The sequence below is a fragment of the Sphaerodactylus townsendi genome, linkage group LG03, assembly GCF_021028975.2.
Source record: "Sphaerodactylus townsendi isolate TG3544 linkage group LG03, MPM_Stown_v2.3, whole genome shotgun sequence".
In the NCBI taxonomy this organism is placed as follows: domain Eukaryota; kingdom Metazoa; phylum Chordata; class Lepidosauria; order Squamata; family Sphaerodactylidae; genus Sphaerodactylus; species Sphaerodactylus townsendi.
In genome coordinates, this window is record NC_059427.1 from 16,868,963 (window position 1) to 16,883,551 (window position 14,589).

At 46.9% G+C, this 14,589-nt stretch overlaps 1 protein-coding gene and 1 non-coding gene across 2 annotated transcripts; one reads left to right on the plus strand and one right to left on the minus strand.

Annotated features, from left to right (window-relative positions):
* Nucleotides 1–1,730: 1,730 nt before the first annotated feature.
* TRNAV-CAC lies at nt 1,731–1,803 on the minus strand. Its single transcript has one exon. It is a non-coding gene; the product is annotated as a tRNA-Val (tRNA).
* Nucleotides 1,804–5,884: 4,081 nt separating this feature from the next.
* RACK1 (receptor for activated C kinase 1) lies at nt 5,885–14,506 on the plus strand. The gene is made up of 8 exons (XM_048492010.1): nt 5,885–6,119; nt 6,966–7,137; nt 8,217–8,364; nt 8,853–8,948; nt 10,247–10,357; nt 11,720–11,860; nt 13,978–14,088; nt 14,352–14,506. Exons 1-8 carry the CDS (start codon nt 6,011–6,013, stop codon nt 14,415–14,417), a joined length of 954 nt encoding a protein of 317 aa, XP_048347967.1. The 5' UTR covers nt 5,885–6,010; the 3' UTR covers nt 14,418–14,506.
* The last annotated feature ends 83 nt before the right edge of the window (nt 14,507–14,589 follow it).

Consider the following 14,589-nt stretch of genomic DNA (forward strand, 5'->3'; position numbering starts at 1 on the left):
GTAAAAGGCGGATTCAAACCAAGCGCGGCTCTCTGTGCACAGGCGGGCTGTCAGAAGGGTGGGACGAGTATATAGGACGGGGTTTCCACACATGGGAAAGAAAGATCGGTCAATTCCCATTATGTTGCATGTGAAATACCAGAATATCATGGGGCGTCGTTTGGACCCACCTTTTACCTTTTCCCTAAAATAATCAACACCCCTTCAGAAAATATCCAATGCGTATTCTCCATCAGTTGTTGGTAACAGACCTGTCTTCTAGGGATTAAGTTTATTTCGCCTTCCTAAATCATACCCATTCGCCTAGAAAACTAAGGAATACTTCTCAGTCTGAAAATGAATAATCAGACGCGATTGGTTTTCGCCGAAAGCAAGCGCACGGCGCCCCAGACCGCTCCAAAAGATTTCGAAGAGAATGCAGTTTTTCCCCATCATAATTAACAACAATAATAATGTCAGTGATAATAATAATAATAATCCGGAACTCATCCTAAAAGACTTACCGCGCCACAATTTTGCCTTCTTGCTTGCCACTTCCATTCAAAAAAAAATGTTTTCAAAGAAGCTTGTAGAACTAACGTGGCCATGTGTAATGCAGACCCCAACGATACAATCCGATGCAGAGTTACGTCGGACTAAATAATCCACTGAAATCAACGAGTCCAATATTCTGCACAGGACTGTATTTAGAGGCTCACGCGATGCTTCCCTTTTGCGTACTCAAATTGCAGACGGGTTGAAGGACTCCAAAAACGTATCCTATTGGAAATGGGACTGGGATGCGCAGTCAAGTGGCAAGCCGATTGACAGACTCCATCGGGTTTTCAGGGCAGGACGTGCGTCAGAGATGGTTTGACCCAATGATCGAGATGGTCTCCCATCCATGTACTAACCAGGGCCGATCCTGCTTAGCTTCCGAAAGCTGATCCTATCATCTTATTCATGTTGACATTTTTGAAAGGGAAGTTCCCTGTGACACAAGGCAGGGTGACATCATCTCTTGTTTTGGTCATACATTTTAAATTAGTCACATATGTATTGTCGAAGGCTTTCACGGCCGGAATCACATAACTTGTGGTAACCCCTCACAGGTTTCCACAAAAGAATCATACGGTGGAACTGTTTCCAAAGAAGGGATGACCTTGGACTAATTAAATCACCTCCCTGTAATGGAAGTCTTTCCCTCAGGAAAAACCTTTCATGAAGCATCCAGACCCACCACAGAGAAGCTTGCCAGGACTAAAAGCCAGATGGCTGAAGTTCCCTGTCCACCTAAGACGGCCGCAGCCTCAGTCTAAGGACCTCTGTTTGTGCCTCTGGGTGGTTCTTTTGCTGAAAGGGCTGGGCGGATCTGAGTTTACATCTTGCTTCTAAAACCCTGTCATTAAAAAATGAATGGAAATGTGCATAACTTCTCTCCTCTTTTTAAAACTCATCCCTATACTTGCTTTTGTTTTCTCTGGGCTTCATGAGTGTTCCATGGATTGGTTAGTCGGATTGATAACAGCCTCGCAGTTATCAGAACACAGCCCTTCACGCGGTAGATTTGTTTTAAGATATGTACAATGTGAACAGTTCAGTAGCAAAAGTGGGCTTTGCTCAGGAGTGTGTAGTAGTTGCTTATCTATAGAGCGTATAGATCCCGGCAGTGAAAAACTGGAACGTTACAGTACAATTTGATAGATTGACAGCATGCAAAGTAGTAAGAAAGAAAAACTGCCACTTTGCTGTGTTTCTGCCCGGTTTCGAACCGGGGACCTTTCGCGTGTGAGGCGAACGTGATAACCACTACACTACAGAAACCCAGACGTCTCCTGTCCTCGGACCGCTGTAGCTGAGGGGAAAACATGACTAGTATGACATCTGAGATGGTCAAAAAGGAATCTGCTGACATATTGTCTCTGTGGGTGAGTTGCTCTGATATGCTGCTTGTTTTCAATGGGCGTTACAAGTGCATCTAAAATTACCCCTGGGGATCTTAAATTTAGTTTATGAACTGAGTCCTATCACTGGAAAATGGTTCAATTACTATTTGTTTGTCCAATCAATTTAACTGAGGTTTGTGTGAGTGTCATTGGGTCAAATTACAAGATACTTTGCATGCTGAAGAATATTGTGAAACTAACGTTTATCCCAAGCCACACTGTGATCTCTCTATTAGTGATCCATATTCAAGGAAACCAAGGAAGGGTTCCTTTATTATCTGCACAAAGGGTGGTGGTGGTGGTGTTTTGGATTAAAAAGACCCTCTTGGCATTCTTAATCTATCCCCATCTCACAGTCTGGTTACTGCATGAATGTGTGCATGTTTCCAATGGTAAAGACACTTAAACAGCAATCTTAAGCAAGTCTGCTGGGAAGTAAATCTTATTTTATTCAGTGGGGCTTCCACACAGGAAACTGTTCTTAGGATTGTGGAGAGTAGCCATGTAGCAAAATAATACACAACTCCAGTGACTTCTGTTTTATTTTATTTTTGAGACTATGCGCCTTTCCTCTTGCATCTCACAATGAAAAGGACCAGAGACTCAAAAATGAAAGCTGGGAATTCAGATAATCTGCTGTGCAGATTATCATATGCAATGATATAACTGATTGCTGATTTTCTGACTTTTTTTAAAAAGACCCTTCTGGCAGGAAAGACAATGATGTCATGGGGACAGAGGCGGGGAAAATGACTACCATGTGGGCAGAATCCAGAAATGCCAAACTCTCCCATTCACACAGCAGCTATCCAAAGTTTGCAGCAATCATTCACAAAACTGTTCATCAAAGCCAAGGAAAGCACTGAATGTGCACAAATGCCACGTGCTGCTGTGAGAAAGTAGGAAAAGAATACAGTTCCCAAAAACCATTGAACCCAGAGCAAATGATCTGTGTGGATTAGGCATAGGCTGCCAGGATTACAAACCCCTTTGGGTCATAATGGTTGGCACTGCTTAATGTCTGCACTTGATATTTACATCCACATTTGAAACTCTCATAACATGCACCCTGTGATGTATAAACGTGGATTTCTTTCACAGAGATCATATCTAGGTCTCCCTATGAAGCCCTCAGAGAGCATTACACTCAGATGCTTCCTACTTCCTAGTGGTCCCTGGCCCTAAAACTATCTGGCTGTGCTTAACCAGAACCAGGGCCTTTTTAGCCCTGGCTCCAAACTAGTGGAACTCTTTGTCAAGTGAAATCGAGCCCTGCAGGATTTAGTGCAATTCCACAGGACTTGTAAGACAAAGATCTTCCGGCTGGCATATGACTGAGAACAGTGATGGTGGAAGTCAAAATCTGGTCTTCCCCTCTTACCACTTCTCCTCCTCTGTTTCTCGTGATGGATTCCTTCCTGTTTATGTTAACTGTGTGGCTGCCAGTGGCTGAGGCGTTCCTCCCATTGAGCAAAGTGGGCAGCTGCTCAGGGCGCCACCTTGTGGTGGACGACAAAATTACAGGTTCGTTTGTGGGGGATTTTGTATTTTCAATTTCTTTTCCGTTTTTGGCCTGCAGGGGGCACAGATTTTAGGCTAGCAGCACCAAAATTTCAGGGATTTTTTGGGAGACTCTCCTGATGATATGACCTGGGTTTGGTGAGGTTTGGTTTAGGGAGTCCAAAGTTATGGACTCCCAAAGGGAGTGCCCCATCCCCCATTGTTTCCAATGGGAGCTAATGGGGGCTACATCTTTGATGGTCCATAACTGGACCCCCTGAACCAAACTTCACCAAGCCTGGGTGGTATTATCAGTAGGGTCTCACAAAGATACTCTGAAATTTTGGTGCTGCTATCTTAATAATTGCACCCCTGACAACAGGCACCTCCTACATTTCCCCAGATTCTCTTTTTAAATCCACTCCCTTCCTGCCAGTGCTTGTTTTCTTTCATTCTTTTATTCTCTCAATGCCTAATAAAGGTTGTTGTTGTTGTTGCTGCTGCTGCTATTATTATTATTATTATTATTATTATTATTATTATTATTATTATTATTATTATTATTATTATTAAATCCACCCCCTTCCGCATGGATTTAAAGGAAGAATCTGAGGTCCCCAGTTTTAACATTGAAAGGGATGCTGTTTCAGGGTGGGGGAGAATCCACCCCAAAATAGCATCCCTTTCAATGTTATTTAAACTGGGGACCCCAGATTCTTCCTTTAAGGTGGATTTAAAAGGAGAATCTGGGCTCCCTAGTTTAAACACCATTGAAAATGATGCTGTTTGGGGGTGGATTCCAGCATCACTTGTTTAAACTAGGGAGCCCAGATTCTCCTTTTAAATCCACCTTAAAAGGAGAATCTGGGGTTCCCAGTTTAAATAACATTGAAAGTGATGCTGTTTCCCGCAACTGGGGGGATTGGATACAACACCATAAAATGATTTCATAGCAGTAATAAAACATTTTGAAAGCATTTTGAACATGTTTTCCAAAAATTATTTCTGCTGTGTGTCATGGCCCATTGCTGTGTTCAGATTTGTGAGTTGGGGGATGTTCTATAATGTGATGGTGACTTTGAAATGACCTGGTGGAAAAAAATCATTGTTTGGTGGCCACCCATGGGGGGAGCATCAAACTCAGGTTTTGCCCAGGGCTCCAGTTTGCCTAGGTACACCTCTGGCCAGTCTGGACCATCCTCCTGAGAAGATATTTTCTTGGATTGAGTGGCAAAGTAAGAATGTCTACTAATATTGGTTTTTTTAATGTTAAATTGTGATTGTAAGAGCCAGCATGGTGTAGCAGTTAAAAGCAGGTGGATTCTAATCTGGAGAACGGGGTTCGATTCCCCACTCCTCCACCTGAGTGGCTGAGACTTACCTGGTGAACCAGATGTTTCCAGACTCCTACATTCCTGCTGGGTGACTTTGGGCTAGTCACAGTTCTTGAGAACTCTCTCAGCGCCACCTACCTCACAAGGTGTCTATTGTGTGGAGAGGAAGGGAAAGGAGCTTGTAACATTGAGTCTCCTTACAGGAGAGAAAGGTGGGGTATAAATCCAAATTCTTCTTCTTAAATTGTTTATTGTTCTAAGTCAACTTGAGCCTTATTAGTATTAATATCCCACAAGACAATTATTTGAACATGCAGCATCAGCATTATCAGCATTATGGGTCATTTATAGACTTGTTTCTTGCTGAGACCCAGGATGATATACAAAACATATCTAACATCAGCAAGGAGACTTCTGCAGAGATACAGCAGGGTAACATTACAGTCTGCAAGTTAATAACTGCTGAAGAGGTGGGGGAAACTGTGGTAAGAAAAAATAATAAACAAGCATCAGGGCGAAGGACTGTGAAATTGTAAGAAGTTCAGTTGCCAACAATCTGGAGAGAGAGAAAATGTTTTGGCCAAGACGTTTAATGGGATGTTACTTCCGTTTCATGAAAAAAAGATTCACCTATCCATTTCCAAGCATTTGTTAGAGGGACAAGACTTTTCTTTTCTCAGGTTGTTGGCAACCCAAAAACTCAACAGGAGTCATTGCGAAGTTAGCTGACTATATTTATTTACGGCTTTCATGTCGTGTAAAGGGCTTTCATATTGTATCCCAGGTCACAGAAGTCCCATTAGAGCACACTGCGATACAGAAAACGCCTGGGGCGCCACTTTTTCGGCAAATATGTGGATATATCGCAGCCACCAAAGTTTGCCGGGGAAGCACACAAGCGCCTTTAGAACAGGGAGGTGCGCAGAAATATCAATTAGAAGGCACCTTCCCTATATATGTGTGTGTGTGTGTGTGTGTGTGTGCCTTCTAATTGGTAATTCTGCGCATGTGTGTGTGCGTGCGCGCGCGCTCAGAAACTCATCCGTACAGTCAGCAAGGAAGCAGCCATGTTGTTGTACGGTGCAGCGGACGCGATTGGGAGGGAGAGGCTATTTCCGTTTCCGGAAGTCCCTGCCGCTTCCTTTCTCTCGCTGGGCCTGGGCGAGCTGGCAGGGCCGAAGTGAGGGCCGTTGCTGAATCCGCGTCCATCCTCCGTCCGCAGCGGGAGCTCGCGCCCCGTCAGCCGCCGCCATGACGGAGCAGATGACCCTGCGTGGCACCCTGAAGGGCCACAACGGATGGGTCACCCAGATCGCCACCACCCCGCAGTTCCCCGACATGATCCTCTCCGCCTCGCGGGGTAAGGACGGCGGCGAGGAAGAGGCCAAATCACCGGGGGGGTGGGGGAGTCAAGCAAGCGCCACTTTAATGGAACAAAGTGGAGGGAACCGGGAAGGGACGCGCGTGGAAGAGCAGCTAGGCTAGAACGTGGCATGGAGAGTGTGAACTTTGCAGGGGAGAAATGAAGGGGTGTCCTATTCCGGTAGGTTGGGGGCGGGGGGCAGATCAGTGTGACACTTCTGTGTGGGAGAAAGACCTCTACCTGTATTGAGTGAGTGGACTCTTCCTCCATGGTCCCAGTGATTAAATCTGACACTGGTTTGCTGATCCACTTAGTGGGGTCTGAAGACATGTCCTGCAATTATGATGGGACAAGAGAGGAGACGGGAACAGGAAAGAGGTGGTCGTCCTCCTTACTGGGATTCTCCCCACACTGGTCTGCAAGACACCTTAGCGCTTCTCCTTGACTTGCTTGTTATCTAGGCATATTCAATTTAAAAAAATAGGGTAGCATTTTGTTGGGTGAATCTGGGCTTGTAGTCTTAAGCGGTGCAGCCCAAACACAGGTTTGGCCACTTCAGTGAGAACTAGATCACGGCTGCAGAAGAGCAGTGGGGGAAAGGGAGGCTCTTTCTTAGGTCAAAGCTGTGGGGTAGAATATGTTGTTTGCTTCCAGAAGCTACAGAGTTCAAAATGTGGTTTTTCCAGCTAAAGAAAGATGCTGCCTGGGATCCTGGATAGCTGTTGCCGCTCAGACAGAACAGAAGTAGGGGAACCAGCCCTCTCACTAGGTTTATGGCACCTTTCTGTGTTCATACCTGTTCAGATCAGTGAGTGAACCCTTTGCCACCTGACTGTCTTTCAGACAAGACCATCATCATGTGGAAACTGACCCGAGATGAAACTAACTACGGGATCCCTCAGCGAGCACTGCGGGGCCACTCCCATTTTGTCAGCGATGTGGTCATCTCCTCCGATGGACAGTTTGCCCTCTCTGGCTCTTGGGATGGCACTCTGCGCCTCTGGGACCTGACTACGTGAGTGCAGGCTGGGGAGAAAGGAAACGGGACCCTGGCACTCTTCTCTTGGCAGAATAGCCAGTTTCCCTCTCTTGATGTCCATTGCTCCTTCCATGCTGGACTCGTGCTTAATGTCTGGGGGATTCCTTCCTTGCTGGTTTGGGATCGGTGTTTCTTTTTGCTTCCTCTTGTCCCGGTGATTAGATCTGACACACATCTACTGACTCCACTGGGGTCTGATGAGATGTCCTGCAATTATGAGGGAATATTACAGAGGAATAGGAAGATTATTCGCTTAATGTAGAGAAACATACAGTTCCAAAGACTTAAGGACGCTCAGGTTTTCTTAAGGCAGTGATTTCTGCTGATTTCACATGTCCTGCAGCAACCCGCTGAACAACTCAACATTTTGTTGCTGGGCATCTGCAGACCATCAGTAACAACATTTGGGGGGATGTGTGGGTTTTCAGTGAGAGTGAGGAATTGGCAAAAATCTTAGGAAAGCCAAAGAGCCTTAAAGTTTTTGGAACTGTGTGGTTGAATGTAGTACAGCTCCTGGAAATTAATGAACTCCTAGGGAGTAAAAATCAATTTCTGATTGGGTTTTGGAATCCATTTGTGTCATACATTTCAAGCAAGGCTCGCAGTGAGTGGGCTGAGAACTTCTAGCATACTTTTATTTTTCTTGTGTTTTGGTGGGAGGAGTGGGATGCCATTTATACATATATCTGGAATCCAGAAATGGTGTTGCCCAAGTGCCTCTTCTAGCAGACAAAGAGAACTACTTGCTTGCTATCCCCTTTCTGGAGAAGCAGCATGAGATGCGAGGAGAAAGCAGGATTATCCCGCTCAGCTACATTTACTGGCTGCTGAATTTGCAGCAAGCGACTTTGTCCTGTTCACATGACTCCATCCCAACTGTCAGCTCCCCTTGAAATAGGGCCTGCTGAAGCCTGTTAATGAATTTACCTTATGAACCCTACAGAGGAGACTAGGTAGAATTTTCAAGAGGTGAGGTGGTAAAAGCACGGTCTGAAGTTTCCTTGTTCCCTCCATGATACTTATTGGGAAATGCGATGTGGAATTCTCCCTTGCAGGGGAACCACCACTCGACGCTTTGTGGGACACACCAAAGACGTACTGAGCGTGGCCTTCTCTTCTGACAACCGGCAGATAGTTTCGGGGTCCAGGGATAAAACCATCAAGCTCTGGAACACACTGGGTGTCTGCAAGTACACTGTGCAGGTGAATTACTTACCTCTTTCTCTTGGAGTCCGCGGTTAATGTTCCTTCAGGCCCGGCTGGCACTTTAGCCTCTAGATGAGGCACCAAGTGCATGAAGTCTAGCATGCTTGTAGCAGCTGTCGCTTCAGGGAGTTGCCAGTGTCACCCTTCAGGGAGAGAGTAGACCCTACTTCGTGGACGCTTCAGTTTTGTTACGGAAAAAGGACATTTGATCTGATTCTACTTTGGTCCGGGGGCATGTTCTGAAATTAATTTCTTTCAAAAATTTTGAGGTATGAGGTAGTAAAGATGAAAGTAAAATTAATTTCTGTGTTAGTGGGCTTGATTTCAACAGGGCTTCAGGATTAAAAGGCTAAGCCTTTTTCAGCTCAGTGTCCTTAACTAGCTGGGCTTTAGTTTTCTTAACTTTTAAAGTGGACTGTCCCCTTCTCGCGTCTTACTAGAGCACTGTGTTTCTTTTTGATGACTCCCGTGCCTTTTTCTCCCAGGATGAAAGCCACTCAGAGTGGGTCTCCTGCGTCCGATTCTCTCCCAACAGCAGCAACCCCATCATTGTCTCCTGCGGCTGGGACAAGCTGGTGAAGGTAAGTTTGCGGGATGGGGTTGATGAACCGGCACTGGGCCGGTGTGTCAGCTGTGGGAAGCTTTCTGAGGAATCCACTGTGGGATGTGGGATGGCCAGGGACATATTTACGGTGTACCAAGTAGGGCGGAGGTAGAGATGTGCTTTGGCAGTTCTCCTTGAAGGGCAGGAGGATGTGTTCTTCATTTTATGTTCGAACGCTTTCTCAAAGCAGCTAACAAAAAAAAACATTTTAAAATTATAAGGAAGCACCAAGTAGCACATTCATCAGCCTGATCCCTGGCAGAAGAGAGGCAGGTTGGCAAGGCAGTGGGTCTGAGTTGCTGAATGTTGCTTAGTCCTTGATGGCAACAGGATTTTGCCTTGTAGGCTGTCAATAAAGAGAGACTGTACGTCTCCAGAGGGGCGGGATGAATAGGAGAAGCTCTCTCCCACCTCTAGTGGGCCTATCTTGCAAAAAAAAATCCTTGATGTCTGACACTGTAAGGTAGGAGAGCTTAAGACAGTGATGTGGGGGTCTTATCTGTGCTGAATCCACCCCACCCCACCCCCCAAGTTTTCAAATTGGTAATGCAGATGTCAGTCTTTGAAAGTTTATGCCACAATATTCTTTCGAGGTTTGACATTTTTCTCTTGGGAAAGCCATTATCAGACAACCTCCACCCTTTCTCTGTAGCGGTTTCAAAGCCCTTTGTTGCTGTATCCTTTTTTCGGGCTATGTAAAATTGTCACATTGGGGGCTCACTGGATTGTCCAGCGTTTTGGTCAGATGCTGCATTTGTTCCTTGGGCATACCAGCCTGTGTCGGCCTGACCCCCTAATCCAGTGGTGGCGAACCTTTGGCACTCCAGATGTTATGGACTACAATTCCCATCAGCCCCTGGCAGGATGGCCAATTGCCCATGCTGGCAGGGGCTGATGGGCATTGTAATCCATAACATCTGGAGTGCAAAAGGTTCGCCATCACGGCCCTAATCCCTTTCAGTTTTTGAGCCTTAAGAAAGTTATCTGGATGTTTCACGTTCACTGTTCAAGGACTGAAACTGATCTTGTTACGGGAATGAAGCCAAAGGCTGATTTTCTTCGTTCCTGCAACGGACATTGTATTGAGCTAGAGAACTTCAGCTTTTTTTTTTCCCTTGGAAACCACAGCCAAGCAGATGCTTGATCGACATCCCACCGGTGGATTTTGCTGATAACCTCATTTTAGAAACTCATCTGTAAGCGTTGGTGGACCTCTGGGCAATTTGTGATGTTTTGAAGATTGCTTTACGCCATTCTGTTGTCTTCATCCTGCAGGTGTGGAATTTGGCTAACTGCAAACTGAAGACCAACCACATTGGGCACACCGGCTACCTGAACACAGTGACAGTCTCACCCGATGGCTCCCTGTGTGCTTCTGGTGGCAAGGTAAGCCTGCCGTGGCTCTAGGACCAAATTGTTCCTTGCTATACCTTCTTGTCTGGTGAACCAGCATTCTGCCCCCATTGAAAACCGTCTGACCACAGTGGGAAAGAGAATTCTGGGCACAATGGGCCCTCTTTCGAATTCAGCAAAGCTACTCATGTTCTGGTTGGACATCCTCGTGGGGGACAGGTTAAGAAGAAGGGGCCCAGAAGCAAAGAGAGATGCAGGCCTATGTGGCTTGTGCTTTTTTGCATTCTAATTGTGCTGTAGAGCAGTGATGGCAAACCTTTTTGAGATCGAGTGCCCAAATTGCAACCCAAACCCCACTTATTTATCACAAAGTGCCAACCCGGCAATTTAACCTGAATGCTGAGGTTTTAGTTTAGAAAAAACCGATTAGCTTCCTCTTCCTCTGCCCCACCCGCTTGAGCAGGGGCCAGCCTGCTCTAGCCTCCATCAAGTCCCACACGCACTGCTCTGCCTCTCTAGCATCTCTGCCTCTTCTCCCCCCCCCCCTCCCCCCCCCCCCCCCCCCCCCCCCCCCCCCCCCCCCCCCCCCCCCCCCCCCCCCCCCCCCCCCCCCCCCCCCCCCCCCCCCCCCCCCCCCCCCCCCCCCCCCCCCCCCCCCGGCAGCAGCCACCCCGGAGCACAAGCACCAGGCCCGCCAGCCGAGTCCTCCCTGCTCACCGTGGTGCGCACACGTCGTTCTCAGTGGCCCAAGCCAGCCTAGATGTGTCGGGGGGATGATTTTCTCCCCCCCCCCCACATGATGAACTCTGTGTGCGTGTGCCCACAGAGAGGGCTCCGAGTGCCACCTCTGGCACCCGTGCCATAGGTTCGCCATCACTGCTGTAGAGCAAGAGACAGTGCTTAGAACCTCAAGAGCTGGAGCAGAGGTCCCACGGGGTTGCACAGCTGCGCAGACTTGATGTGTTGTGTCTTGCTGGATGTGGGCTTAGCTGTGATGAACATCACGAGCGCCATCTGATTTGATCACTGTGCTGATACTCAGAGGCTGTTTCTGAGCAGCTCAAACCTTGAATGGGAATATTATTTTCAGGAGTTGGGTGGCAGTAAGGAGTTTGCTACTGTGGAGGATTGGGGTGAGGTGAACGGGATTTCTGTCTACACCACAATTTTCTCACGTGCATCCCACTCCCTGGATCCTACCCAACGCTTGCCCCACGTTTATTTTTCAGTTCTTAAAATGGTGAACGTGTTCGTTGAATTTGCTATACAAAAGTAGTTAAGAGGCCATTTGAAGCTGTGTTTCTCGAAGGCAGGGATAGGTGGCGCCGGTGAGTTTGGTTTGCTTTACAGACCACATTTTCCCACCATTCTGATGGCTTCCATTCTCCACTGTAGGATGGCCAGGCAATGTTGTGGGACTTAAATGAAGGCAAGCACCTGTATACTCTGGACGGTGGAGACATCATCAACGCCCTCTGCTTCAGCCCCAACCGCTACTGGCTGTGTGCTGCCACTGGACCCAGCATCAAGATCTGGGTAAGTCAGGAGGTCATAAAAAACCAAGACTGTTGCTGTTTTCCAAACCAAAGCCAGTCCTTGTTTTCTTGTAGAATGGGAGTCAGTTTTGCTCCTCTTTGCCCCCCTCCTGCCCCTTACCTTTCGTTCATCAGCAGGCCTTTTTGTCTGTATTAAAGTACAAACTGAACGGTCCGGTTTGTACTTTGCATCTGCACTGTGCAGTGAAACTCACCAGGGGGTCCTTGAGTTTCTCTGTCTCTGGCCTTCCTCACAGGGTGGTGGTTAGAATAAAATTGAGGGAAGAGCTATGCATGTTGACTTGAACTCCAAAAGAGGAAAAGGAGGATAAAAATGCATAGATTGTTTTTGTACCGTCAGAGTTTCATGTGTTTAGACAGCACCTAGTGAAATATCGTCAAAAGGTTGTGGTGGCATTGACTGAATTATGTAAGCCATACAGCAGGGAGTCTGCAACGAGTATTAGCTACTGATAGCTCACCAACTGCTGCAGAATAGCTTGTGTATCTTCTAGAAGGCCCAGGAAATGATTGTGGAAATCATCTGGGGTGTGTGTGTGTGTGTGTGTATTTATTTCATAAGATTGTTCTCCATGCCACTTAACTGGTAGTAGAATTTCTGGTGCTCTTTCTACTCTGGATTCTGTTTCTGGCATGGAACCCCCCAAAATGGTAATATCCTGGTAAGGGGAGTACCTTGGGATGTTTTTATTCATGGACTACAAATCCCATCACCCCCTGTCCCATGGGCAGAGTAAATACTGCTTTGCTCATGTTTGCTTTCCCAACACAACACCCACCATTCATGCAGAAGAAAATGTAAGCAAATTTGGTGGAATATAACTCTAAATCACTGTATATAGGATTGTTTTCTTCAACTGCCAGTGAGCTGCCTGACCCCAGAAAGCCCTAGAGGCACAAAACACAAACTTTTGGTTTTGGCATAAAGTGAGCAAATCTGAGTGTCAAAATAAGTATGTCTTCATGATTTCTTCTGGATGCAGAATCCTGGAAGAATAGACAAACTTTTTTATTTAGCGGTCACCTCTCGAGGGATGCTTGCTAGTGTAACATTCTGAAGGGAGAAATTAGATTAGGGTGAACCCATTGGATCTTGGTGTGAGCTAGCACGATGCAGTGGTTAAGAATATCAGACATGAATTGAGATGATCTCGGTTCCGGTTGCCACTCTGCCATGGAAGCTTGTTGGGTGAACTTGGGCCAGCTATCTCACCTCCCTCGCAGGATGGTGGTTGTGAGGTTAACACGAAGGAGGAGGGAACAGTGTTTGGGCTACTTCAGGGTCCCCACTGTCAAGACAAGTGGGGTGTTAAGCGTCTAAATAGGGCCTCTTCACTGCTGACATTTGCACAATTCCCCCTTGAATCATAAGCTGGATGCCGCTGAACTCATCATTTGCTTACTTCTGAGCAATGCCATTCTGACGGCTTTGTGTGTTGCCCCGTCCCCGTGTTTTTTACTTCCCCTGGCCTCCTGCCATTTGTTGTTTGTATGAGGACGCTTTTTATATGAAAAAATACGAGGTCCCCGATTTTTGTTGTTATTTTTGGCCATTAAGTCACAGATGACTTAGGGGCACCTTGTGGGATCTTCAAGACCAGATACGTTCAGAGATGTTTTGCCACTGCATGAACCTCTGTAGCAATCCCTGGCTTTCCGTGGTGGATCTCCCATCCAAACGCTGACCAGGGCCAATCTTGCTTAGCTTCCACAGTCTGATGAGATCATGGATAGCCTGGGCTGTGCATGTCAGGAAATCCTCCTAGGAACATAAAAGCAAGGATAGCGGGGGAATCATCTGACTTTCTGACGGGTTGGGAGCCATCACCTCCAGTGTGTCCCCATGAAGAGACCTTGCGCTGGAGATAGTCCTGCCGTGCTTCCAGTTGTTCGAACGCGAAGGGGCCTATGCTATGATGAAACACATATTGCTGTCTGAACACAGTTTCTGTGTGGAAAACCAGAGGCTGTTTCTGAGCCTGTCGCCCTGATAACGGTTGAGATACAGTACAGTGGGGGGAGGGTGAGAAAGTAAGTCTTGGAACATAGAAGCTCCCACATTTGCTCACTCTCTTCCCCTGCTTCGCCTTTCTTCAGGATCTGGAAGGCAAGATCATTGTGGATGAACTTAAACAGGAGGTGATCAGTACCAGCAGCAAGGCAGAGCCACCTCAGTGCACCTCACTGGCTTGGTCTGCAGACGGACAGGTAAGAGAACGTGCAGGCATCCCATCTTTAAGGAGCCGCGTGGGCTCAGGAGAGTATCAGAATCTTTCTCCAACTCAAGAAAGTTGAGTTTGTCTGTGGGTTGCATTCTAGAAGATGGGGGCTTACCAGGCATACAGGGCTCTGGAAAAACTTGATTTGCCAGGTTCTCTCCAGTTAGCAGAAAGCTAATCAAATTTTGCCCCTTGCGGACTCTTATCAGTTTACCTAAGTTGGTAGCTAACCATGCTCCTTCCATCTTTCAGACTCTGTTTGCTGGCTACACGGATAACCTGGTCCGCGTCTGGCAGGTCACCATTGGAACCAGATGAGAGAGTGCAAGAGACTCAAGGCACAAGCTATAATTATGTAAAAAAAAGAAAAAAATTCAGTAAAAGATGTTTTTGTTTTGATGCTGAAACTGGTCTCTGTGTCCTCCTTGCCAAATACAAAGAACAGGCAAATTGAAGTTCACCAATCCCCCCCCCCCCCACCCCCGGACTT